The following is a 27,645-nucleotide window of genomic DNA, read 5'->3' on the forward strand; positions in this document are numbered from 1 at the left end:
GGAAGGGTGGTCCAGGTGAATCGTCCTCAGAAGGAGGGCGCAGGTGGCCTAGGTTCAGGGAAAGGAGGCCCATGTACCTGGGTTGGGGCTCAGGAGCCTCCTCTGTGAGTGTATGCATCTGGGCAATTGGGAAAGTGTGTTGGCTTCAAGCTCTAGAAAAATAGAGCCCCACTTGTCCACCTACCTTCCATAAGACTAGGTGTCTGGACCTCTGAGCCAGGACTTCAGGGCCCAGGCTGGAGGGCAAGGAATTCCTGGAATGGGAAAGGGGACAAGACCGACTCGGGGGACTTCCCTGGTGGCGCAGTGGTTAAGAATCCGCCTGCCAATGCAGGAGACACGGGCTCGAGCCCTGGTCCGGGAAGATCCCACGTGCTGCGGAGCAACTAAGCCCGTGTGCCACAACTACTGATCCTGCGCTCTAGAGCCCACGAGCCACTACTACTGAGCCCGAGTGCCGCAACTACTGAAGCCCACGCGCCTAGAGCCCGTGCTCCGCAACAAGAGAAGCACTGCAACGAGTAGCCCGCGCACCGCAACGAAGAGTAGCCCCCGCTCGCCGCAACTAGAGAAAGCCCGTGCGCAGCAACGAAGACCCAACGCAGCCATAAATAAGTAAGTAAATACATTTATTAAAAAAAAAAAAAGACTGACTCGGGAAGGGGTCTAAGCTGGGGTGGAGGGGGAAGACCCTGGACACTGTGGGTGGGTTTGGGTAGAGGACAGGGTATATTAAATGTTTGTGGGGGATGACATACGAGTGACTGGCTGGCTATGGGTGATCTCGGGTGGCCTCGGCCTGCAGCGGCTTGAAGCAGGATTTCCGTTCTCTGGCCGGAGACTGAAGTCAGGCCGTGGCAGTGAGAGCGCTGAATCCCAGCCACTAGACCACCAGAGGACCAGTGGCCAGTGACAAGGCCCTGTCCCATCAGCTGTGACGGGAAATGAATTTCCACAAAGAGACGGAAAGTAGTGAAACAAGTAATGTGTTTATTAGGAGGAAAAAGGGTACGTGTGGATAGACACACGAGTGGACTCAGAGAGAGAGTCGCGCCCTCGTGGGTAGTTTGAATCACTTTATGGGGCATTTCTTCCAGGTTTCCTTTGGCCAATCATCTTGCTTTCTCTGCCTCTGAGTCCGTACTTGGTTTACCTCAGGGTCCTCCCACGTGTACGTGCGCAACTCTTAGCCAAGATGGATTCCAGCAAAGAGGTCTATGGATAGGTTGGCATCACTTACTGTGGGGTGGCACCCCCTCCTTTTTGACCTCTGAGGAGCCTTTCTGCGCATGTATAGTCGGGAAGGTCTCCTTGACGTCGAGAATGAGACATATATGGTCTCTTATCTGGGCAGGGCTTAGCTCTTCCTCCTCCTCCTCTTCATCTTGGAGTATCTGCCCACAGGGGACAAACTCCAGCTACTCAGCCTGGGGCCCATCTATCTCCTGCCTCATGGGGAGCAGGTAGGGGTGTATGTCCCTGTGGAGATAGATGCAGGGGAATATTCTCTTTGGGATCTGGCAGCTGAAGATAAGCCAGGCCCGGGAATTCCCTGGCTGTCCAGTGGCTAGGACTCTGTGCTTCCACTGCAGGGGGCAGGGGTTCGATCCCTCGTCAGGGAACTAAGATCCTGCATGCCATGCAGTGCGGGCAAAGAAAAAAAAAAAAAAAAGATTAGCCAGGGCCTTTAAGAACCTCTGCCCATCTTCTCAATCTCCCAAGAACTTCCAGCTTCCCTGTAAGGTCTCCGCTCCCCAACCTTCTGCCTACTCAACTCAGAGATGGTGACCCCAGCCCCAGAGGTGACCCCTCTGCCACCCTCAGCACCCCAAGCTCCCCTCCTACCCCGGATGGGTCTCCCTTTGCCCTTATTCTTTGCTAGAACCTCTTCTATGACTTGTTCCTGATCCCCAGTCCATGTGTTCCCCACCACGTTGGGAGCACTTCATGCGCTTGTCAAGGCCCGAGCTGTGCCGGGACTTAGCAGTTAGCAGGGAACGTGGTTGAATGAAGGCAGGGAGGTGCACTGGTAAGTGGGGTGGGCGGAGGTAGTGAGATGTACATATAGGGGACTCTTGATGGGGCCCAAACCTTGGGGGCACTGGGCAGGATGTGGTGGACCCTTGAAGGGTACAAGTGTCATGTGTGTGTACTGGGGACACTGGAGGTGAACGCTCTGGGGCACCATTCATCAGGGTATGTGTATGGGGGAGGCTCCGCGCGGGTACAGGATATGGCAGACAGACCCTGGATTCCCAGACTCCTGGACCCTTCCTCTGACCCTCACCCCTAGTCCTTCTTGCTCTGGGGGGAGGGGCAGCAGGGTCCAAGAGAGCTAGGGCTGAGATGTCCAGCAGGTGCGTGCTGGGGATGCTGGTTCCACTGGGGAGGTGACACACACCCAGCTGGCCCCTCGACCTCCCCCGCCCTGGGGCAGGAATGAGGGACAGACGCCACATTATCAGGGATACATTTTCTGGGAGCCTAAGGCCTGACCCACAGAGGCCCAGGAGGGAGAGGCCCGCTCCCTGGGGCTTCCCCCGGTCCCTCAGCCTGCCCCCAGCAATGCCACAAGGCCACGTGTGTCTCTGTTTACACCTTTGTGGTCTGCTGGCTCCCACTGCCCTCAAGCATGCCAGGGCCCATAATAGCTGGGCACTGAGGCCCAATTGTCTGAAGCCGCTGCAGCCTAGGTGGGTGGGGCGCTCTGGAGGTTCTGGGTAAGGGAACAGAGCCGGTTGGGCCACATTCCAGCCCCACCGGGCCGGGAAGTAGAGGGCTGGAGGGGGTGGGGGAGGTGAAGGGGAGGTGGCCCAGGGACCCAGGCCGCCTCAGCCCTGGATCAGCAGGGTCAGTAGCAGCAGGAAAAGAGCAGCTCGAGGGGAACCTGAGGCCCTGGACATGTCAGGGGGACAGAGGTCGCCGCCTTCTGGGAGCCAGTGGGGGAAGCCACTGGGGGGCAGGAAATACGCCTCCCCCACTGTCTGGGAGATCCAGGTCTCTTCAGGTCCGATGGCGGCAAATAGCTCCCTGCTGCCTCGAATAGCCATGCCCACGAGGACCCAGGAGCCTCCCTCAGTCTGGCACAGGAGCGGAGGTGCTGAGGTCACCTGCAGCATCAGAGCCAGGACCAAAAGGGTCTCTTACCCTTCCTTCTGGTCCCCTGCACCTTCTAGGGCCCAGCCACAAAGCACTGCTTGTCTCCATCCTCAGGCATCTTGGCCCCTGGTCTCTCTCAAGGTTCAGCCAGGAAGCACTGCTTCTTCCTATCTGAGACCCAGCACCCAAGAATTCCAACCCTGCCCTCTCCCTGGTGTCCAGCTGCCCAGCACTGCCTCTCCCCTGCCTGGCCCAGGATACCCAGGCTCCGTACCTCACACCTGTCCTCCTGCCCCTCTGCATACAGGACACAGAGAGTTCCAGGGGGCAGAATGCCCTGATAGAGGCAGTGACAGAGTCGTGGTGTCAAGATGGAGACAGCAGCAGCCACAGGGACTAGAGAGAGGAAGGAAGGTTGTCCCAGGGATTCTGGTGTCCAGCCACTTCTCACCCCCAGGACCCAGGGCTCTCACCTCGGTCCTGGGGGTCCTTCCAGCCCAGTACCCAGCAGCTGGCCCCCAGCGGAGTACCCCCTGGGTGAAGGCAGATGGGCAAGGCTGATGGGGAGGGCTCCACCCGGGAGCTCAGCTCCAGGAGGGCCAGGGGGGGCCGAAGTCCCAGGTGCCGGGGCAGGCGGATGCTGATGACCAGCCGGGAAACCTGGTGGCTCTGTGGGAGGGGGCTGGCCCCAGCCCGGCCCAGGTACACTTCAATATAAGGCACTGTTGTAGAGCCCAGCCTGTTGGAACAAGGTCCAGTGTCACTTCCTGTTCCCCTCATTGCTGATAAAGTCCTTCCCAGTCCAGGGGAAAGGGTGGAATGAATCTCCAGGGTCATTCCACTAACTCCTTCATTCATTATTCCTCCTTCCAAATCTCTCTTCTGTCTCAAAACACTTCGCAGCAATTACCCTGTGCTATAAAAGCCCTAAAGGGAGAACAAACCTCTATTGAAAGAGTCCTTTGGCCCATCTCCCAACTTTTCCCTCTTGCCAGGGAGATGGGTGAGACCCACCTGAGGATACAGTGAGTGGCTGCCAGGACCCAGCCTGGGGCCACGAGGATCCCAGTGCAGACTCGCTCTCCAGCTACATGCACCTCTGCCAGCCAGGGCCACAGGACCCCCATCAGAGCCGGCTCTGGCCGCAGTCCACAGGCTAGGGAGAGGAGGCGACTCCCTCACTGGGGGCCCAACAGCTGACCCCCAAAGCCCCTACCATGGATCTAAGCACTCCCAGGAGCCCCCAAGCCCCAAAGGCACCTCCTCACCGCCATGCTCTGTGTGAGGGGGACAAGTTTGTGTCTCAGTGTCCTCCCCCTCAGGGCCCCAGTCCCAGGCCAGCTGGTCCTCCAGGTAGGCTCCCCGAGTCACATGGCTGATCCATGGGCCGTGGGTCTGCAGCGGGTAGAAGGCTCTGGGACGCAGGCAGTCACTGGGTAAGTCTCTGATTCCAGCCAGGAACCAGGTCCCCTCTTCCCGGCATAGAAGGCTCCAATGAGAGTAGTTCTGCAGCGAGAGAGTGTGTGTGTTACCAACCTCTACGTGTGTGCCAGTTGATGACGGGATACCAAAGGTCCTGGGGCTTTCCTGGACTCCACGCTCTCGCGTACTCGCACATAACAAATCCCACCTCCTCCAAGCCAGGCTCCAATACAAACCTGTGCAATAAGTCGGCCCTCACTTTAGGATTCTCTTTAAACCTAGAGGTAGCGAAAAGGCCCGCCGTGCGTCACGGCGGGTCTCGGGCCCCCCCCCCCCCCCCCGCAAAGTCCTTCAGGGCCAGGCTTCGCCCCAGCGCGTTCTGGCCCCGCCTTAACCCCGTCTCCATCCCCAGATCGCCGAGCCCGGTTCCCGTCTCTCTCAGGCCCCGCCCCCAGTCTGCCCCTCCCTCCTACTCAGACCCATGGGCCCCTCCCCCCGCCGCTCACCCAGCAGCGGCCCGCCACCTCCTCCTCCTGGTAGGCGGGGCAGAGAGCTTGCGGCGGCTCTCCCGGTGGCGGCACTGACGCCCCCTGGCGGCCATACAGGCAATGACACCACCAGACGCCCAACAGCTCCGCCTCAAGCAGCGAACCGGCCCCGGGCGCTGGTTCTGGAAGAGAAGGGGAGGAGGCCTGCGCTGCGGTGGTGTCCGGCCCGGCTCCCACCCGCCCGGTCCGAGCCGGGCCCCTGCTCACCCGTGTGACCCCAGCGAGCCAGGCGGCAGCGGCTCCCGGGTAGGAAATAGTGTTCTGGGTGGGGTAGGCACACTGGCTGCGGGGCCGCGCTCAGGTTCACGGGCGCGCGCAGCTGCAGCAGCGCCAGGTTCGAGGCGTCGTCCCACGAGGCGTTGTCGTGCGGCACGAGGCGTGCCACCCGCTCCGCGCGCGGGCGCGAGGGCAGCATCACGCGCCAGTTGTCCAGGTCGCGGGGCGGGAGGTCTGAGCTGATGCGGCTGCGGGATGGGGAGACTGGGGACGTGGGCTGGATCCCGCATGCTCAGCTCTAAACCTCCACCCGTGGCTTAGACTCTGGATCTCCAGGCAGGATTCTGCATCCCCGTCCTGAGACCTGTGCACTCAGACCCCCACCCCACAATCCTGGGTCGAATTCGTATTACCCCTCTATTCGCCCCTGAGAGACTAGGACCACGATTTTTGAGCTGGATCATACACCTCCCAATGGTACCCCACTCCCCTACCCCTATCCTACCCAGGGGAAGGGCTGGGCCAGTTAGATAGTGTCTCAGACTGATGGGGGAAGGGGCAAGAATCTGCCTGAGACTGGGTTTTCACTCACCCCGGAAAGCAGCTGGCAGGTGCCAAGACCCAGCTTTCAGACACCAGTGCCCCATAGCAGGGTCTGGATCCTGGGACCATCACCTGGGCTTCCCAGGGCCAGGCCCGTGGCCTCGAGGCCTTCCCGCACTCTGAGGGGTGAGAGGCCTGAGTGAGGGGGCTTCCTGAACCCCACGCAGTTCCCACCTGAACTCAAATCTCCCAGATCCAGCTGACATCCAGGGGTCCTGCCCCCCTCACCTGGCAGGGCGATGGTGCAGTTCTCATCCGTGGGCTCGGGGAGACCTGACTGTGGCTCCGGGGACTGGGTGGGAAAGGCAGGGCCAGGCTCTGAGCCCAACACCTGTTCCCTTATCCATGCCTCATAGGGAGCCACAGCAGTGAAGACTCCGGGGCGGTTCCTCCGTCCACAGCCAAAGCCAAAGCTGGTGATTCCCGCCTGGAACCATCGGCCACCTTCCTTGCAGACCAGGGGCCCCCCAGAGTCTCCCTGATGATAGATGACTCAGTGTCACGGGATCAGCCCAGAGACCCACCAGCTTATACCGGACCACCTTGCAAAGGTTCTACACCTCTTCTGGTTGGCCCTACATACAGCTACCTTCTCCTAGAAACCTTTGTTGGCTGTGCCTTGTCCTCTGTAATTCCTACAACTCTAAACAGAAGAAAGCCTTGTAAAGTAGAAAGGCTGATGAGCAGTCAAAGCCAGGAGCACCAAGCTGACGCATTAAAGGCCATGCCAGAGAGGCCTGCAGGTCTCACTCAGAGCCAATGATTCTTGTTCAATAAATAGTTCAAACAAACCCTGTCTTTGATTTCTAAGTTGTTAGAATTCCTTGTTAAAGTTTTAAAGTAAATCAGAGATGCCAGCATTCAGGAGGAAAAGGCTGTTGGAAATAGGCTATTAGAAAAGCATCAAGAAGGGACAGTTTGAAGGCATGTAAGGAGGAAGAACTACAAGGAACAGACACTAAAACAAGGGTTCTGGGGCCATTTAATGCTGGGGCATTGTCCCTAAGATATCACTATATTCCAGGTTAGGCACCTCTGTGACCCGAGGAGGGTTACAAAGAAGGCGCAGAATCATCTAGAATTGTGCTGTCCAATATGGTAGATACTAGCCCCATGTGGCTATTTGAATTAATTAAAATTAAAATTCAATTCCTTGATCACACTAGCCACCTTTCAAATGTTCAATAGCCAGTGTAGCTAGTGACTATCATACCAGACAGGGCAGATAGAAAACATTTCCATTATCACAGGAAGTTTTATTCGACAGCACTGGTCTAGAGGAAGTTGAATTGTTGGCAGTCCTGTTCAAGAAAGCAGGGATTATGTCTCTAGGTCCTGGAACTTCATAATTGGGAAGGACCCTGAAAACCTTCTAGCCTGAATCCCCATCACCACCATGCATGCTTGAGTGCCCTCAAAACTGTGTGCCATTGGAGGAACATTTCTGGGGAAAATGGTTAAAATATATCATGTTTTGGCCTTCAGCAGGTTATCTGGAAAATTCCCTTCTGTGAAGGATTAATTCATTAAAAAAAATAACTATTTGTTGAGTATCTACTAAGTAATAGGTGCTGTGCTATAGGCTAGGATATGGGATAATAATATAATGATAATAATAATGGTAATAATAATAGCTAATACTTATTTAGCTCTTACTAAGGATCAGGCACTGTTCTAAATGTTTTTTACATGTACAAATTTATTTAGTTATCATAATGATTAATAAATCATATGATGATTTATTTAATCATCATAACCTCCCGACGAGGTTACTCCCGACAAGTAACACTATCATCCCCATCTTCCAGATGCGAAAATCTGCACAGAGAGGTCAAATAACTTGGCCAAGGCTATACAGCTAATAAGTGGTGGCACTGAGCTTCTAACCAGGTTAACACTCCAGAGTCTGGCATGTGACCACTGCACTATACTGCTATTGATAATAGTGCCCATTTGTTGAGCCCCAAATTCTGTCCATTTGTAATCTTCACATCAATCCCATCCACTGGCAATCTTGCCCTCTTTTTGCATATGAGGTTCAGAAATATGAGAGAGATGGGATTTGTCTATTACTCATACTGCTTCCTATTGGTGAGGGCTCTGCCTGGCCCTTCAGGCAGGTGCGGGGACCTCCCCTCACCTGGCAGGTGTCCCTGCGGCCCTCTGGGTAGCCAGCACACAGCATTCCTGGCAATAGCTGGAAAGTGAGATTGAAGGGACCAGGCCGGCTGTAGAGACACTGACAGGCAGCTTCTCCCAGCAACCTTAGCTCCACTTCTTGTAGCACCCAGGGGAGAGGCAGGGGGTCTGTGGGCAGAACCAGAGAAGAAATGCTGTGAGTCAGGAATGCAGCCCCCTGTTCCCCAGGGCTCAGCTTGGTCCCCTCCAGCTGCCTCCCGGACATCTTTGTCTCTGAGCCCACCACGTCCCAAACCAATGTCCCCTCCCGCTCCTCTCTTCCTACAGCCTCATCTCAGGAACGGCCCCACCAAGCGTCCAGTGCGGGCTGCCCTGGGGCCCCACCTGGTAGCCTCCACCTCCCCAATAACCCACCTCCTGAGACGCACCCCCCCGCCCCGCGCCCCACTCACCGGCTTCCTGGACGTCCCCCCAGCCCGTGGCCCAGCAGGCGGTGCCGTGAGCGAAGCGGTGCGAGGCGCGGGGCAGGCAGACGGGCCGCACGGTGGGGCCCAGCCGGGCGGGAGAGGCCAGGCGCAGCAGGGCCACGTCGGCACCCCTTTCCACGCCGCTGTAGTTGTCCGGCACCAGGATGGCGGCCACCGCGCGGACGTGCGCGCCGTCCAGGGGCCCGTCCTGGGAGTGCACGCCCAGCACTACCGACCACTCGGCCGCGGGCTCCAAGGTCCCGTTCCTGCGCCGAGGCCGAGGCCGGGGTGGCGTTAGGTGGACCGCATGGAGGGGGCAGGCCTCGTGGGGCTGGGGGCTTGGAACCAGGGAGAAGGTGGGGTCAGCGGGAAGCCAGGAGGGGCGGAATCCGATCCAGATTCGGGGCTGGGGCGACCGAGGTTGAGACAGACTCCTGAAAGGGGGAGCAGCGGTTGCGATTTGGAGGTGCTTGATGGGGGGGCCTGGGAAAGATGGAATTCAGACTCGGATATTTGGTGGAGTGGTGGGCGGAGTCTGCTGGCGGCCTCACCACACCCCGAACCTGGATACCCCGCAGAGCACTTAGCTTCAGGAGGGCGGGGAGGCGGGGGTAGCTGGGCTTCAATTTAGCCTTGAGTCCGCGGGACCCAGCTGCGGGGCGGGCTTGGCTTTTGAAAGAAAGGGGCTGGACGTGGGCGAATACTCACGTCACGAAACAGTGAGCGGCCGAGAGGACCCAGGACGGGGCGATGAGGGAGCCCCCGCAGATGTGGCCCCCGCCCTGATGCAGGCTCACCTGCCACGGCCAGGTGCCCGGCTGCGCGTCTGAGCCCCCCATGATTCGGGCAGAGGGCTCAGGGCGACCGCAGTCTGCAATGGGATACCGTGGAGGTCATCACCTGCCCCTGTTCCCCAAGCCAGAGGCCCAGGTAACTGAGGGCAAAGCCCCACCCCCCAATCCACTTCAGTTTGCCCCCGAACAGGGAACAAAGAGAACCTGGGCACTTCTAAGTTTCTGATCATTTCCACCTCCCTCATCGCTTAGCCAGCTTTAACCTCCTTTAAGATCTGAGGACCAGCCCCCCACCCTTCCTTACCCAGATCTTCAGGTTCTTCTTGGGTAGGACTGAGAGCTGGGAATCACAGGGTAAAAAGAGGAAGATATTGGTGACATCCAGCCCTTGACAGTGCCCAGCTGCCATCTTCCTACTTTCCTCTTCCCCAATTCCCTGCCCTCTCAGCCACCCTGCCAGCACCCATGCTACCCCTCCCATCTTTTCTGCCTCTGTGGGTGATATTGCCCTAGTCCAACTGCCTTACCTGAGTCCTGGAAGGCTCCTGGGATGGGGTTTATGGCTGGAAAGATGGAGTCAGGAAGAGGCTGGAGACCTATTCTTACAATACGCCCTCCCTGACCCCTTCCCCCCAAGCTTTACAGGTACTCCATCCCCCCATGGCACCCAGGCCTCCTTTCCTCCTCCTCTCATATGCTATTCCTTCCCCTCCCGACACCTCACTCCCACCTTCTCTGATGTCCTCCTCCCCTGCCTCCTCTGACACCCCACTCCCCAGGCAGACCCCTGGAGTCCTGCTTTCCAGCTCCCCAGATGTTAGAAGCCAGGCACCTTAGAACCATGCCCTGTCCCCTGAGGTTACCAAGGATCGCAAGTGGGAGAAGCAGGTGCTGGGACATGGTACATTTGAGTCAGCTGGAGGCACAGAGATCGGTGAAGATCTGCTCCCTGCCACAGCTCTGTCTCTGCCTAGGCAGCCTGTGACTCCTGATGGTCCCAGGGGCAGCCCCACCCTCCCTGGCTGGAGCCCATCTCTGGGAATCTGAGTAGATCTGGGGCTAGAAGGAGGAAGTAAGGAGCCTGAAGTCCCCACCCAGAGCCCTGTGCGTGTCTCATGTCTCTAGAGGCCCAGTGTGGGTGTTGGGGGCAGGTGTCCTCGCTCCAGGACACTTACTGGGTGGGAAAACCCGCAAAGGCGGAAGGAGAGGACAGCCAGGGGCTGGGGGGCCAAAGTTCTGGGTCCTTGGTGAGGCAGGGCTGCAGGTCAGCAGTGGCCCTTGGGACAGAGAAAGTGGCCCCTCAGTGGCGTGACTCACCTGAGACTTCATCTCTCTTTGGGGTGTGGCTACCCTAATGGCTTGGCCTTTTCTTCTCACACAGCTCTGGTTACTGGAGTTGCTGGCCAGGTCTGGGACGGGAGCCCTAGGGAATTCGATCCCATCCCAACAAAAGGATCACAGATTCCGGCAGGTTGGGCAGGACATAGGATTCTGGGAGGGGGCTGGGCAGGCTGGTAAGGCTGAGAAAGACTCCACCCTTCTTTGTGTCAATGTAAGTACTCTCAGGTGTTTTGCCACTTACTCTGTGTGACCTTAGGAAAGTCACTCAACCCATCAGTATATTCAGTAGGAGTCTACTTAAGAAATATGGTGCCTCGAAGAGGAATTGAGGAGAGTTTAATGAAGGAACTATTTACAGAGGTGTAGGCAGGGAACAGGGAAACCGACAGGGATGGTGAAGCACCCGGGGGCTAGCAGTAACAGAGAGCCCTGCCTGAAGGGGCAAAGAGAGGGAGCAGATACTGGAACCGGGAAAGAGAGAGCTGGGCTGTAGGAGAGGGCCAGCCAACAGGAGTGTCTTCAATGGAGGAAGGCAACCTTTATCAACCTGTGGCTCAGCAGGGAGGGAGCTGGGAAAGAAAAGTCCCTATTTCACTCTTCTCCTACCCTCTGATCACCTGCCAGCTCCTCCCATCATCTGAAACCTACCAGAAGTCAGAGTGCAAGGGAGCCCGTGATGCGGTCCATAAAGGTCACCTTCTGGGGGAACAGATCAGGATGGAGAAGTGTGAGGAATGGAAATGGAGGGTCAAACAAAAAGTATCCACACAAATATATCTATTTTCTTATCAATAACATAAGCTAATAATAACAATACTCTATTAGTCCAGTTTCCCTAGAAAACAGAGGCCTAGGCAAAGCCTACATGCTGTTTCTTTTTTGGGAAGTACAATCCCAGGGCAGCAAGAGTAAAGGAAAATGAGAAGTGATCAGGGAGAGAGGAAATGCAAATACAGAGACCCAACAAGTGATTGACTGGATTCAACTGATAATCTTGTTAACTTTAGCTAGTCCGTGGCAGGAAATGAAGGTCGACCTGGTGGTGTGAAAATTACTAAAGGGAAACCTCACTGAAATGGAGTTGGGAGGCCAGAAGGGGGAGCTCTCACGCACATACTACTTGATGTCAATAGAGTTCCCTACTGGAAGAGACATCTCTTTGCATCTCCAGCAGGAAGTGACACTACTTTTCTACCCCCAGCAGGAGGAAGAAAGATTTTCTCCCTGCCTGGCAGCAGCTCAGCCAATGAGAGACTGTCATAACTCAGCCAGTGAAAAGCCACTACGCTTTGAACTCCCAGTTTCTTCGAATGGACTTTTTGTTTATAACAGCCCGTCTCAACTTCCCCCTCTCCTCTATAAAAGAGTTAACTCTCCTTTGCGCTACCTGGCTTGCATGTGGTTTGCCATAGTTGCATGTCCCAAATGGCAAATCTTTGTTGCTCCCGAATAAACCCATTTTGCTGGTAAAATAACTGGCTGTTGTATTGTTTTAGGATAACAACTTCAGACTTGTTAACACAATCCTCGGATTTCTAAGTCTCCCCCAGCACTCATTTGTAGGCATTTGCCCCTCCAAAGATAAAGAACCAGTCATTTATTCAACAAACACTCAGAAAAATGAGGCATGGGAAGAAAGAAGGTAGGAAGAAGAGGGTGTGGAGAGTGGCTAATGCAAAGCATGCACGCCACGAAGACCCTCACCTACAAACTGCTTCCTCCAATTCAGCAGTTAAGTGTTTTGGTCTCAGGACCTCCTTAGAAATCTTAAAAATTATTGAGGAATCTAAAGAGGTTTCGCTTATGTGCCTTATATCTATCAATATTTACTGTATTTGAAATTAAAACTGAGAAATACTTGAAATACATATTAATTCATTAAAAAGAAATTCATTATGTTAATGTAAATAACATATTTTTATGAAAAACAGCTACATTTCCAAAACCAATAAAAAGGTGAGAAGAGTGGCATTGTTTTACACTTTTGAAAACTTTTTTAGTGTCTCGATTAATAGAATACAGCTGGATTCTCATCTCTGCTTCTGCATCCAGTCTATTGGGACATCATGTGTCAAGAATCCTTTGGAGGGCTTCCCTGGTAGCGCAGTGGTTAAGAATCCACCTGCCGAGGCAGGGGACACGGGTTCGAGCCCTGGTCCGGGAAGATCCCACATGCCGCGGAGCAACTAAGCCCGTGCGCCACAACTACTGAGCCTGCGCTGTAGAGCCCGTGAGCCACAACTACTGAAGCCTGTGCGCCTAGAGCCCGTGCTCTGCAACAAGAGAAGCCACCGCAATGAGAAGCCCGCGCACCACAACGAAGAGTAGTCCCTGCTCGGTGCAACTAGAGAAAGCCCGTGCGCAGCAACGAAGACCCAACATAGCCAAAAATAAAATAAATAAATTTATAAAAACAATGATACGAACGAACTTGTATACAAAACAGAAGCAGACTCACAGACACAGATAACAAACTTATGGTTACCAAAGGGGAAAGGGCGGCAGGAGGGAGGGATAAATTAGGAGTTTGGGATTAACATATACACACTACTATATATAAAATAGATAAACAGCAAGGACCCACTGTGTAGCACAGGAAACTATACTCAATATTGTGTAGTAACCTATAAGGGAAAAGAATTTGAAAAACAGAATCACTTTGTCATACACCTGAAACTAACACAACATTGTAAATTAACGATACTTCAATAAATAAATAATGAATAAATAAATAAATAAATAAATAAAACAGAACCCATTTTATTATCTCTCTTTGTTGTGTGGGGTGACTGGGCTCCGCTGGGTTGTTCTTCTGCTGATCCAGCTTGGGGTCTCTCATGTGGTTGCAGTCGGATGCAGCTGGGGCTGGAAACTTCTGGATGTTCACCTGGGTTGGCTGGGCCTCTCTCCTTCTCCACGTAATGTCAAGGTCTCTCCTCTCCATGTAGTCACTCTACATGGTCTCTCCAGCAAGGCAGCTGGACTTCTTACTGGTGGCGCAGAAGTTCCCAAGAACTCTAGAGCAGACGCTGCCATGCCTTCTTGGGGCTTAGGCCTGGACTGGCACAGCTCCACTGCTGCAGCATTCTACTGGTTAAAAAGAGTCACAACCTAGCACAGATTTCAATGAGAAGGGGATTACAAAGGGTATGAATACTAGAAGGCATGCTTCCTTGAGGGGGTCATCTTTGGAGCTGACCTACCACAGACTCTAACAGGTACTTCACAAAAAGAGGCTACCCAACTGCCAATATGCATATGAAAAGCTGTGCAAGATGACTTGAGAGAAATGAAAATGTAAACCATCAAGAGATTCCACCAAACACCCACCAGAATGGGCTAAAATTTTAAAAGCTGTCGATGCCAAATGTTGGTGAAGATATAGAGTGAGTGAAATTCTCATACACTGCTGAGGGGTGGGGATGGTGGGTAGAAAATTGTTTGGTAATATTCACTAAAGCTGAACATATATCTATACCATGACCCAATAACGATGCTCCTATGATTAGACACAAGATAAATGAGTGCACCAAAAGACATGAGTGTAGCAAAGTGTCTGTTGAAGCTTTATTCATAAGAGACAAAACCCAGAAACAACATTAATGCCTAGTAACAGGAAAATTGATAAATCAATTGTAATATATTCATACAATGGAATACTATGCAGCAATAAAAAAGGATGAATTACTGATATGTACACCCACACGGATGGATCTCACAGAAATTATGTTCAACATATATAAGTATCATAACTGTATGATTCCAATTATATAAAATTCAAGAACAAAACTAATCAACGATTATAGAAGTCAGAATAGTGGTGACCTCTGGTGGAAGTAGTGACTGGGAAGAGCACAAAAATACTTGTTGGAGTGCAGGAAAGTTCTATATCTTGATCTAGGTGTTGGCTACTCAGGTATATACAAATTCAGAATTTCATTGAGATTTAAGATTAGCACACTTTGTGCACTTTTACTGTGTGGTCGTTATGCCTGAATAAAAAGAGACAAAGCACATTTTGCAGTTAAGTGGATTCCAGGGTCAATTAAGGAAAAACAACTGAGCCAGCTCCAAAAATTCTTTCCTAGACCACAAGCTTTGGTAAAAGGTGGAGCATTTCATCAGATACACCAGAGCAGGCATGTTATGTAGTTTCTGAAAGTTTAGCCAAAAGAATGAAGCCCTTTAGTGATTGGAGAAACAATAAAAGCACACTTAAGCAAAGTTGTTGATACTACATTGCTGAAAAAAAGGTAATTTCTTTTAAAAAAAATTGGTAACAAGTTACTTTTTTTTTCTGAATTGGCCTTCTCACTAAAAAGGTGGATTATCACTGACCTAGAAAAAAAGACATTCTTGAGATAATCGTTAAAAAATATTGTTTCTCCCAGCCAAGCTTTTGAAAGGTGCTGAGCAGAGGGGGCAGGAGATTGTTTCAACAGGTTAAGGTCAGGGCCACATACACTCCATGTGACTAAGCTGGACAGTGCTGCATCTTCTTGTGAAAAGATGTGCAGAAATTGGAAAAGAATCTGGGGTGTCTGCTCTAACGCACACCAGAAGGGTGTCATCACAGAGCAAGGCTGCAAACATTTTAGTTTGGAAAACTGTTAAAAGTGGATGTAACCCCTGGTAAGTTTGTCAGGTAAAATAGACAATGTTCAGTTAAATCTGAATTTCAGATAATCAATGAACAATTTTTTTGTATAACTATGTCCCACGCAATATTTGGGAAATCATTATTCGTGTTTATCTGAAATTCAGAGTTAATTTGGCATCCTGCACTTTTATTTGCTAAATTTGGCAACCCTATTCCCTTGGCTATAACATTGCCTTGCTAAGTTACTGTGTTGTTGTCTCTTGCTTGGAAGAAGGAGACTTTCTGGAGTGTGTTCCAAAATAACATGAGACGGGGTCTAAAATGCGCACGCCATGTAACTCGGTGCAGTGTCCCTCTGAGTGGGAATATTTGAGAAACCATTGATAAAAGTTGACATATTTGACTTCACTCTGTACCAGAAGCCAAGTTGACTGGTACGGTCAAGATGTTGCCAGAAGCTCCCGCTTGTGGCAGGAAAGAGTAACTGCTCCTCTTTCCATTTCATTCTACCAGACACTCCCATCCCCTGACTCTATCACCTGGTCTCCAGGGACCATGCTGGCACAAGGTCACCACCTGGGCCTCCCTTCCTTTCCTCCAATACATCCCCCAAGCAGCTGAGGCATACTGGAGACAGAAACTGCCCCAGGACTCAGCACTTTGGTCTCAAACGAGCAGCCCTACTTCAAGAGTATTCATTTTAGTGAGGTGCAGTCTATGCCATGTGGAGGGTGGTTCTTGAGAGAAAGAGGAAATGATCTGTGTTGGGGTCTGGGAGAGAGACCCTCTGCCTCTGAGGAGAGCAGCTGTGGATGGGTGTGGCTGAGCCCGGTTTAACCCCTGGGGGTAAGAGAGGGCGCCAGGAGATGATTGAGGTGGGGGTGAGGGCAAGATTTTTGAGAAGCAACTGTGGCAACAAGGCCCTGACTTGGAGGCCTGAGCTCAGGAAGTCTTCTGGACCCGTCTGTAAAGATGGGGGATGAAGCATGGTGGGCCTTGGGTACTCATACCATAGCAGATATTTCTCCTGTAGGCTGTTTGGGTTTTCTGAATTCTAAGCATCTAAAATGAGAGCGTGTATGAGGAGGGAAGCTGTAGATTACAGAAACCCATTCAGATTATATTAATAAAAAACAGGCACATTATTTCAGGTTTCCCCTTATAAAAAATTAATAAACAGAAACCTCAATTAAATAGAGCTGGGAGACCAGAAGGGTCTACAACAGGAAACAGAGCCCAACAGCAAGAAAAAAGACTCCTTTTCTGGTAAAGACTTAGCCAATGAAAAGCCATGGACTCTTTGTTTACTATAGCCCTCCCAACTTCCTTTTCCCCTCTATAAAAGAGTTCTCCTTCCCCTGTTGTACAGGGACTTGCATGTGGCTTGAATTCCCTGCTGATCCCGAATAAACCCATCTTTGCTGGAAAAATAACTGGCAGTCTTTTTATTTTAGGTCAACATTTTGGTGGCCCATACAGAGACCAGAGAAGATCCCTGAAGGCTCTGGGGCTGGTGAGCAGACAGGTGTGGTACCCACAATTGAGCCCATTTTCACTCAGTGCTTTCTCACCAACCCTGGAGTTTGAAGGTGCATCTTCCTCCTGGATCGGAGCTCACACCCTCTTTGCATTTGAAGCTTTCCAGGATTTATTCAGGGTTTATTTTTAGGTTTTGTCTTTTGAGTTAAGGCCTTGTTCTGCATGTGAGTACACATTTGATACTTCAGTCTGATTTTAAGATCAGACTGTTTCAACCAAAGCTGGCTGAAAATGCCTTTGGCCCATTCCTTTGGGAAGATGGGCTGCTTCACTTAAACTTTGCCAGTTTTGCCACCTTTGGCCTATTCCTTTGGAATAAGCTATTCTCTGGAAACTGACTGAAAAAGTCTTTGGCCTGGCTCCTCTGGGTCCAAGCAGTTTCCTTAGAATTGGCTGATATTAGCTTGCAAGCTGTCTGAATTGAGCTGTTTGAAGCTGGAAGCTGTTGAAGCTGTTTGAAAAATTTTCTTTTACTCTAGAGAAAAACTTCTGAGAAATGGGATCCAGGTTATCTAAATATTTTGAGAGTGCCCCACATCTAGGGACTCTAGCCGATTTTATGTTTCAAAACTGCAGTTCTTCCTCATACTCATTTCTAACTAAACTGACCAACTTGAACAAAGGCAATTTAGAATATCGATGGCCATGATGGGGAACTTTGGAAGTCCCCAAACTTAATTTCCTTAAAGCCAAATTGGACTACAATAGCTCAAACGTTTCCAGAACTGAGTGGAATGCTTATTTTGATTGATCTTTTGAGGCTTCCCAACATTATCTGGAGTCTAAACTGCCTCTCTGCAAAATAAGATTTTAAGGTTAACTGAGGCCAACAAATGATTAAAGAAAGAAAACATGTTTCCGGAAGCCTCAGGCTCTTCTTCCTTGGCTTCTTTGTCTCAGGCACCACCTCTGGTGTCATCTTGTCTCTGTCTATGGGGCCATCTTCCTTTTTCCCTCCTACACAACCTAGGTGTCCTCTATACCCTCAGTTCCCCAGTACCAATTCTCTCCCTGAACTTCCCCTTTTCTATGAAAATCTCCTTGTTTCCTTTTCTTCTGAACTTGTCCGAATCCATTCCTTTAAAATTAAACCTTCTGAGGATCCAGAAGCTAAACCTTTAATAGCTTATACTCCCTGGACTAAAGCTGAACTGCATGCCATAGTCAAAGATTTTCCCAAAGTAACTGAAGTTTCTCACAGATTTGCTGAGAAATTTAGTAAAGTCATTCAGACTTATTAACCTGGTTTCTCTGACTTATCAGCTATTTTTTTTTTTTTTTGGCTGTGCCACACAGCTTGTGGGATCTTAGTTCCCCAACCAGGGATCGAACCTGGGCCCTGGCAGTGAAAGCGCTGAGTCCTAACAATTGGATGGCCAGGAGATTCCCTTTATCAGCGATTTTCTATACCTGTCAGTGAAGGCCAGGCCCAGCATTGGATGAAAATTGAAAATAATTAGAAAAATCCTGACAGATCTCTAGAATTACAACTGGGAGACCAGCCTGCTAATTTATTGTATGAGCAGGTTCATACAGTTGCTAGGCGACTCAATAGGGAAATTTGAAAGTCTGTTGATTGGAACAAAATTCAACCTTGCACACAAAAATCTGATGAACCTGTTCATGGCTACTGCAATGGGCTTCAGATTATTAAAAAAAAAAGATGGCCCTTCCTTTAGATGTTGATTCCACCCAGGTAGATTTTAGCTCTATATTTGTTAATGAGCTGAGCTGGGAACTTTCCCTTTTAGTTAAAAGGACCAGGATGGAATGGGAAACTACGCCCACTTCAGATTTAAGGAAGACCGCCAAAATTCTTAATTTTCAACTCCAGCAAATGAAATCTCCTAAATGAAACCCAAACCCTCCTAGTTTCTGCTATTATTGCAAAGAGACAGGACATTGGAAAAAAGATTGTTACAAATTTAAGTGCTTTAGATGCCTTCAGCCCTTTAAGCAGTCTTTCCAACGTCCTCTTAATTCTCAAAATGATGAGGCTCCAAGGATCTACAGGGGCTCTTCCCAAACTTCCCTTTTAATCAGTTTGGAGAAACATTTCTCCAGATTGGGGACGAATTTCTTCCAGTCCTAGCTGACACCAGAGCCACTCTTGACCCCACTATTATAAAACAGCCTCTACCTCAGAGTGCTAACACAGTTCAAATAGTGAGGACCTCTAATGAACCTCAAGAGGTTCCTGCCTCAGGGACTTCCCTGGTGGTCCAGTGATTAAAACTCCATGCTTCCACTGCAGGGGCGTAGGTTCAATCCCTGGTAGGGGAACTAAGATCCCACATGTCACACAGCTAAAAAAAAAAAAAAAAGAGGGGGGTTCCTGTCTCTGAATCTATTTATTTTGTTTAGGCCCTTTGAGAGATACACACCCTTTTATACTTAGTTCCTCTGCTCTTACCCATTTATTAGGCTGAGACTTCTTAGAGAAGCATCATTCAATAATTTCTTTCTCTCAAAAGGAGGATATAATTTCAATCAAAGTAACCAACCAGGTGAACCAAATGACCCTTTGACATTCTTTATGCCTTCCATCTCTGACAGTACTAGAGCTGATTCTGGAAACACTGATCATTTGTCCCTATTGAATCAGCTACCACCTTTCTTTTGGGAAAAAAATCTCCAAATGATGTTGGCAAAATTCACAGCACACTTCCCATCAAAATTCAAATAGAGGGCTTCCCTGGTGGCGCAGTGGTTAAGAATCCTCCTGCCAATGCAGGGGACACAGGTTTGAGCCCTGGTCTGGGAAGATCCCACATGCCGCGGAGCAACAAAGCCCATGCGCCACAACTACTGAGCCCGAGTGCCATAACCACTGAAGCCCGCGTGCCTAGAGCTCGTGCTCCACAACAAGAGAAGACACCGCAATGAGAAGCCTGCGCATCACAACGAAGAGTAGCCCCTACTCGCCGAAACTAGAGAAAGCCTGTGAGCAGCAACGAAGACCCAACATAGCCAAAAATAAAAATAAATAAAATAATAATAAAATAAATTTTAAAAAATTCTAATAGATTCCTCAAAACCTCTTCTCAAAATTAATCAATACCCTGTAAGTCAGGAAGCCCTTCAAGGCATAAATTCCATAACAGAAGATTACAAGTTTCAAGACCTCATTATCCCTTGTATTAGCCCCTGTAACACTCCCAGTTTTACCAGTGAGAAAACCTGAGGGCCAAGGGTGGAGGTTGGTCCAGGACCTCCAATAAACAACATTGACAATAAACATCCCTGGACACCCTGTCATTCCTAACCCTCATATGTTACTAACATCCATTCCTGGGAAGCTAATTCTTTACTGTAATTGATTTACAGTAAAGAAATGTAGTGCATTCTTTAGTATTCCAGTTGATGAAGCTAGCCAATACCTTTTAGCCTTCACCTGGGAAGAAAAACAACTCACCTGGACAGTAAGGTTTCAAGGTTTTACTGAGAGTCCCTACTTCTTGCAGATCCTGAAGGCTGATCTATATGATATAAAGTTCCCTAGAAGTTTTATTTTGTTGCAATATGTGGATGATTTGCTTCTTTGCTCTCCTTTTCAAGCCTCCTCACAGGAAGACAACATCCACTCACTAAAGCTTTTAGCCTTAAAGGGACATAAATTCACCAAAGAAAAATTACGGTTTGCCCAAACCCAGGTTCCATATTTAGGGCATTTGATAATAGAACAAAGGGTACACTTGGATCCAGATAGGACTCATTGTGTCCTAAGTTTCCCCAAACCCAAAACTAAGAGTTAACTGGGAGGTTGTCTTGGGCTAGTTGGTAATTGCTGAAACTGGATTCCAAATTTTTCTCTTATGGCCAAACCTCTGTATGTTTTAGTCAACAATAACAACCCTGACCCAATTTTGAGCCAGACAACATAGACTTCAAGGCCTTAAAAGGAGAGTTTGATGAACATACCTGACCTTGGGAATCCCAATGCTCAGATTCACCTTTTCCTTGTCGTATATGAAAAGGAAGGGAAAAGAGAGCACTTGGGGTACTCACCCGAAAATACAAGGACCTCCATCGATCCATAGGGTGTCATAGCCAGTAACTGGACCCAGTGGCACATGGATACGCCCCTTACCTTAGAGCCATTATAGCCACTGCCCTTTTGGTTATGACCACTGAGAAAATCCTTGTGAGATCCGCTTTATCCATTTTTGTATCTCATGCAATAGAAGTTATCCTGAATTTTCACCACACTCAATAGTTCTCAGTCAGCCACCTCACCTCTTATGAAGTCCTTGTACAAACTGCTCCTCACATAACTCTTTTTTGTTGTAATAATTTTAACCCTGCTACTCTTCTCCACTCTGTCACTGATGAAATTCCTCATGACTGCGTAACACTGATGGACCACCTCCTGACTCCTTGTGATGGTCTGCAGGAAATTCCTTTGGATAACACTGACTTCTCATGGTTGACTGATGTTTCTTATTTAAAAGGTAACAATGGCTAATATCATGCTCGGTATGCTGTGCTACTCCTTTTGATGTTGTCTTGAGGCAGCATCTTTACCGACGGCTACTTCAGCCCAACAGGCTGAATTATATCGTTCTTGTTCTTTAGCCAAGGACAAAATTGCCGATGTTTATTTATTTATTTTTATTGTATTTATTTATTTATTGGCTGTGCTGCGCGGCATGTGGGATCTTAGTTCCCCGATCAGGGATGGAACCCGTGCCCCCTGCAGTGGAAGCGCAGAGTCCTAACCACTGGACCGCCAAGGAATTCCCCAAAATTGCCAATATTTATATTGATAGTAGATATGCTTTGGGAGTAGTTCATGATTTTGGAATGTTGTGGAAGCAACATGGCTTCCCCTCACTTCCAGTGGAAATAAAATGTAAAATGGCCCATATATTCAGGAATTACTGGATGCAATACTTTTACCTGCCACTTTAACTATAATTAAGGTTCTGGGGCATTCTAAACATGACTCTTTAGAAGCTAAGGAAAATCACTTTGCTGATATTTTCACAAGAATGCTGTCCTTAATGGGACCAAGAGCAGCCAAACCTCTGTCATGGTCCAAAGGAATATTTCCCCCAAAGGATAACTTAGAAAAACTGGCTAGAGAACCCCAACAATTGGCCTCAGAAAAGGAAAAAGAAGTTTGGAAATTCAACAACTCTTGGTTTGATAAAGAGAGAAGGCTCCGGTTTGGGTCAAACAACAACCCAGTCCGACTGGAGACTCTAAAATTCCCACTTTTCACCACTGTACATGCATTAAACCATTGATCTACTAATAAAATAATAGCATTCATGAACCAATATTGGTGAGGAAACATTAACAACACCACAAAAAGTGCCTACCTCACTTGTCCCACTTGTCGGAAGTATAACCCAGGGAAGCCTGTTCGTACTGCTCCTGGACATTTTAAACTGCTTAATGGACCATTTGAAATCTGGTAAATGGATTTCATACAACTTCCTCCATCTTATGGGTATAAATGTTTTAGTCATGGTCTACATGTTTTCACACTGGACTAAAGCCTTCCCTTGTAGATAGGCTACTGCCTCTTCAGTGGCTAAAATCCTTTTAGAAAAAACTACCCCTACTTGGGGAACTCCTTTTGTATTTCATAGTGATAAAGGAACCCATTTTACTTGCCACATACTTCAACAAGTCTGTGCTGTTTGGCCCGTTTTACAAAACTTTCACTGTACATGCCACCCTCGACCAGGGATTGAACCCACGGGTGGCCTGTGGCAATGAAAGCATGGAGTCCTAACCACTGGACTGACCGACAGGGAATTCCCTCGATCCTCTTGTTTACTTGAACACATTAATGGCATTATTAAGACTCAATTGGCAAAGTTTATAGACACCCTCCAAATACCTTGGTCAAAAGTACTGCTGTTGTTCTTTCTAAATCTCAGATCCACCCATTTTTGGAACCCATGAATCTTATCCTTTGAGATAGTCACAGGTCATCCAATGCACTTGGCCCTTGATTCTTTTGACCCACAACTGATAAAAGGAGAGATACTCCAATATTTCAAAGGCACAATTGCTTGTATTAAAAATAATCATGCTGGACTTCCCTGGTGGCACACTGGTTAAGAATCTGCCTGCCAATGCAGGGGACACAGGTTAGAGCCTTGGTCCGGGAAGATCCCACATGCCGTGGAGCAACTAAGCCCGTGCGCCACAACTACTGAGCCTGTACTCTAGAGCCCGCCAGCCACAACTACTGAGCCCGAGTGCCATAACCACTGAAGCCCGTGCGCCTAGAATCCGTGCTCCACAACAAGAGAAGACACCACAATGAGAAGCCCGTGCACTGTAACGAAGAGTAGCCCCTGCTCTCAGCAACTAGAGAAAGCCCACGCGCAGCAACGAAGACCCAATGCAGACAAAAAAGAAATAAATAAAGAGAAAGAAAAAAAAAAAAAGAGAAAAGCGTTTAAAGAAATAATAATAATCATGCTTTGGTAGAGCAATCTTTTCACAGTGTGCCCTTGGGAGATGAAGACCTTAAACATGACATCTTGCAACCTGGAGATTTAGTCTATTGGAAAAGACACCTTCAGAAGAACTCTCTTCAACCTCACTGGAGAGGCCCCTATCAGGTTCTGCTAACCAGCCCTTGGGTTGTCAAACTCCAAGGCATAGACCCTTGGATTCATGTGACACACCTAAAGGAAGCACTGAACCCTGACTGGACCTGCACATTATCTGGTGTCCTGAAAGTAAAGAGTTCCTAGAACTGAAAGAGACAACATCTGATAAGACAGCTTTCCCAAGATATCCAGACCAGGCATGTTGGATGTTTGTCACCAAACTGTTGATGATGACATAATGTGTCTCTGCTGGACTTTCTCTTCAGAAACTCTGCTGGAGCTTCTGTAAAAGACTTTCTTCCACTATTTAAAAGAAAAGTTCCAGGGACTTCCCTGGAGGTCCAGTGGTTAAGACTCTGCGCTTCCACTGTAGGGGGCACGGGTTTGATCCCTGATCAGGCAACTAAGATCCTGAATGCCCTGCTGTGTGGCCAAAAAAAAAAAAAAAAAAAGAAATAAAAAGAAAAATCTCTTCAAGGAGAAAGGATCCTCTTCCCATGGCAGGATTGTACTTCCTGGCCCCCTAGAGTCATGTGACTAGTTCTGGCCAATGAGCTCTGAGTGGAAATGCTATGTTGTTGGTTCACCAACTGGCCCCATAAACAAAGGGCAAAGAGAAGTCGAAGAAAGAAGCAGACCACTCCAGACTCCAGATTGGTAGATGGCAGGTGTAATAAGCAAGGGAACTTACATACGAGGCTTGTCTTGGGCGGCCACAGATGAGTAGATCTCCACATCTGCCAGCCAGAATCTTAGAAGTTTATATAGAGGCCTTAACTGGGTTTAGTCATGTATACTGTCCAGATGGTCTCAGCAACACCATACTCTCTCAAGGCTACCTCCTTGTAATAGCTCCCACTGTGGGAACAATGGGCAGAGAGTACATTCCAAGGACGGGGGTGGGGGGCGGTGAGGAGACTCCAAAAGACTGGGTCCAGCTTTCTGATGTCAACTGGTGGTCACTTCCTCTCCATGACCTCCTCCAACACATGTGCAGCTACCAGGCCAGAATTTTAATGCTGGGACCGTCTAGCACTGGCTTTTCCCCTTGCCCCGGTAATGCGCAATGTTCCAGCCTGGCCCCAGGCTAGATGATGCAGAGCAGAGCCCTCAGTCAGCCCTCAGTGGACGTGAAGCATAAGCACGACATAAACCTACGTGTGTTAAGCTCCTGAGGTACTGGGGTTATTGCCACAGCATGATAATTTAGCACAGCAGTTCTCAAAGCGAGGTTTGGGGACCTCTGTGGGCTCCCAAACCCTTTCGGAGGGTCGGCAAGATCAAAACTATTTTCATGATAATACTAAAAGGTTATTTGCTTTTTCACTCTCTGGAGTTTTCCAGAGACTACGCGTAACATGTGATGACGCTATCAGCCCGATGGCTAACGAAATGTGTGCTTGTGTTTTAAAAAATTATCAGTTTAAATTTCCAATACAGTAAACATAGATAGACGTAACCTACATAAAGAAAAGCTTTTGGGGGTTCCTTTCTTCTTCCTTTCTTTGTTTTCATACCTATATACATTTCCCCCAAATATTTGTTTTATGACGTGTATTATTACACAAAGTATACATTTAAATTATAGTGCTAGGCAGAGCTTTAGCTTTCATTCATAGGGGTGTATCCTTGCCCATCCATCTGGGCTTCAAGAGTACTGATATAATTTTCAGAGGAGATGGCCAGCAGGGCTGTTAAAGCAGTGTGGTGGCTCTGCTCTGCTGTCCCCTTGCGGGTCCTTGTGCAGGTTCCATCGGTGCTCCTAGCCAGCTCATCAGACACTTACGGCCATAAGGTCCCCCAGCATGCCAACTGGAGTTCCTGCTGTTGGAATCTATTTTTGTATTATCCCATTTATAAAATCACAGGCTCTCCTGTTACAGGAAGTTCCTTGTCATTTCTTTCCCTGTGTTGCTGGGGGGTACTTACATCATTGGTTTTATTTTTTTGTTTTTTGGGTTTTTTTTGGCTGCACTGGGTCTTCATTGCGGGCTTCTCTCTAGTTGTGGCACTCGGGTTTAGTTGCCCCACGGCATGTGGGATCTTAGTTCCTGGATTCTTAACCACTGGACCACCAGGGAAGTCCCTCATTGTGGGTTTTTTAAAAAAATTTTTAATTAATTAATTAATTTTTGGCTGTGTTGGGTCTTCGTTGCTGTGCGCGGGCTTTCTCTAGTTGTGGCAAGCGGGGGCTATTCCTCATTGTGGTGCGCGGGCTTCTCATTGCGGTGGCTTCTCTTGTTGTGGAGCAGGGGCTCCAGGTGCGTGGGCTTCAGTAGCTGTGGCTGAAAGGCTCCAGAGCACAGGCTCAGTAGTTGTGGCGCACAGGCTTGGTTGTTCCGCGGCATGTGGGATCTTCCTGGACCAGGGCTCGACGCCGTGTCTCCTGCATCGGCAGGCGGATTCTTAACCACTGCGCCACCAGGGAAGCCCCCTCATTGTGTTTTATTTTACCATTTCTATGTAATGATTCTCCAGGTTTCCCACACTTTTCAACATCAGAACATGTTTCAGAACATGTTTTATCTTTAGGTCTGTGTCCATTTGCCCTCTGGCCTTTTTTTTTTTTTTTTTTTTTGGCCACACAGCATGGCTTGCGGGATCTTAGTTCCCCAACCAGGGATCAAACCCACGCCCCCTGCAGTGGAAGCATGAAGTCTTAACCACTGGACCGCCAGGGAGGTCCCCCTTGGCCTCTTTTTGAAAGATATAGTGTTTCCACGGAACAGAGATTAAAAATTAAAGGTCTATTCCTTAGAAATTTTAGAGGCTAAAGTAAAAGTCTGAATTATTGAGAACTACTAGTTAAAGTAGGTCCTGCACAACTATTTGTTTTTTGTAATCCAGTTGACCCTTGAACATCACGGCAGGGTTAGGGGCGCTGACCTTCCACTTGTAATTTATGGTCGGCTCTCTGTACACGTGGTTCCTCTGTATACGAGGTCTCTCCATATCCATGGTTCCAAAACCTGACGATTCAACCAACCACAGATCGTGTAGAACTACAGTATGTATTTATTGGAAAAAAGACAAAAACCAAAAAACTGCTTGTAAGTGTACCTGCAGTTCAAACCTGCGTTGTTCAAGGGACAACTGTAATTAAAAACTTAGGCTAAAGCTGGAACAAGGGTATCCTAGATCATCCTGAGCTTTTCCTGATAAATTCCAATTACTCTGTGGTACTTGAGTATATTCAAATGCTTATTACGTTCTTTAGATAACACTGCTGAATAAGAGTTCTAGAAATGAATTCAAGATGACACAGGAAAACTCTCACCCAGAGAGTTTATTTGAACCATCATTGCAAATACTACTTGCTGTCTTGCACTAGTAAAAGGAAGTTCTGAAACAGACAAGCCCTGGTGAATTACAACCTCATAACTCCACTATAATTAGATACATTTTGATATGATTATAAGCAAATTTCCACACAACTTTGGTACTGGTTCAGAGGGTTTTTCCTATTGTCATAGAAAAAGTAGCAGATAACAATTACGTTGAGCACAGCTACATTATTTTTCCCTGTGGACAATAATAAACTATGCCTGTATCTCCAATTTTACACTCAATGGTGGTTAGGTTTCTGGGTGACGGAACGATGTGTTTCTTCTACTGCAGAGAAGAAATACATCTCCACCTAAAAATTACTAAAGCCAAATTTACCCATAATGTCTTCTTATTTCAGTAAGGACCATCAGGTAAGAAAACCCCTGAGGACTTCCCTGCTGGCGCAGTGGTTAAGAATCCGCCTGCCAATGCAGGGGACACGGGTTCGAGCGCTAGTCTGGGAAGATCCCACATGCCGCGGAGCAACTAAGCCCGTGCGCCACAAAGACTGAGCCTGTGCTCTAGAGCCTGCAAACCACAACTACTGAGCCCGTGTGCTGCAACTACTGAAGCCCGCGCGCCTAGAGCCCGTGCTCCACAACAAGAGAAGCCACCGCAATGAGAAGCCCACGCACTGCAATGAAGAGTAGCCCCCACTCGACGCAACTAGAAAAAACCCACGCACAGCAACGAAGACCCAACACAGCCAAAAATAAATAAATAAAAATAAATTAAAAAAAAAAAAGAAAACCCCTGAAATGAGAAGCAAATCTCTCAGTTTTACTATGCCATGTTTTTCACACTTTTTTCTTTTTTTAAGCAACACTTTCCTAAGTTGTTTCATATGAAGCTTTCACTAAAGAAAGGAGTTGTGGGACTTCCCTGGTGGTGCAGTGGTTAAGAATCCACCTGCCAACGCAGGGGACACGGACTTGAGCCCTGGTCTGGGAAGATCCCACATGCCGCGGAGCAACG

The 27,645-nt window shown here is 48.9% G+C and overlaps 1 protein-coding gene and 1 long non-coding RNA gene across 7 annotated transcripts; one reads left to right on the plus strand and one right to left on the minus strand.

Moving 5' to 3' along the window:
• Window positions 1–1,607: 1,607 nt before the first annotated feature.
• Window positions 1,608–11,823, minus strand: PRSS36 (serine protease 36). 6 transcript variants are annotated; one of them, XM_082429496.1, is made up of 15 exons: window positions 10,152–11,819; window positions 9,816–9,851; window positions 9,593–9,628; window positions 9,203–9,365; window positions 8,480–8,928; window positions 8,029–8,195; window positions 6,117–6,366; window positions 5,878–6,007; window positions 5,277–5,533; window positions 5,028–5,191; window positions 4,368–4,605; window positions 4,114–4,255; window positions 3,573–3,838; window positions 3,374–3,495; window positions 1,608–3,110 (listed from the first exon to the last, which is right to left on the minus strand). In XM_082429496.1, exons 1-15 carry the CDS (start codon window positions 10,186–10,188, stop codon window positions 2,832–2,834), a joined length of 2,736 nt encoding a protein of 911 aa, XP_082285622.1. In that variant the 5' UTR covers window positions 10,189–11,819; the 3' UTR covers window positions 1,608–2,831. The 6 variants fall into 6 exon arrangements, 5 of the variants coding, with proteins under 5 accessions (XP_082285622.1, XP_082285625.1, XP_082285623.1 ...); XM_082429499.1 differs by having other exon boundaries at window positions 8,480–8,760; window positions 10,152–11,817; XM_082429497.1 differs by lacking the exon at window positions 9,816–9,851.
• Window positions 9,338–27,643, plus strand: LOC309645054. The gene is made up of 2 exons (XR_014254710.1): window positions 9,338–9,424; window positions 11,831–27,643. It is a non-coding gene; the product is annotated as an uncharacterized lncRNA (long non-coding RNA).
• The last annotated feature ends 2 nt before the right edge of the window (window positions 27,644–27,645 follow it).

This window comes from Balaenoptera physalus (genome assembly GCF_965194825.1).
Source record: "Balaenoptera physalus genome assembly, chromosome: 16".
Classification (NCBI taxonomy): domain Eukaryota; kingdom Metazoa; phylum Chordata; class Mammalia; order Artiodactyla; family Balaenopteridae; genus Balaenoptera; species Balaenoptera physalus.

Excerpts from the sequence above, each read along its gene's own strand:
- PRSS36 (XM_082429496.1), bottom strand. The coding sequence starts at position 10,188 with ATGTCCCAGCACCTGCTTCTCCCACTTGCGATCCTTG. Across the intron at positions 9,366-9,592 it reads AGAAGAACCTGAAGATCTGG|ACTGCGGTCGCCCTGAGCCC; the intron begins GTAAGGAAGGGT and ends ATCCCATTGCAG. Across the intron at positions 5,192-5,276 it reads GGCTCGCTGGGGTCACACGG|AACCAGCGCCCGGGGCCGGT; the intron begins GTGAGCAGGGGC and ends CTTCTCTTCCAG.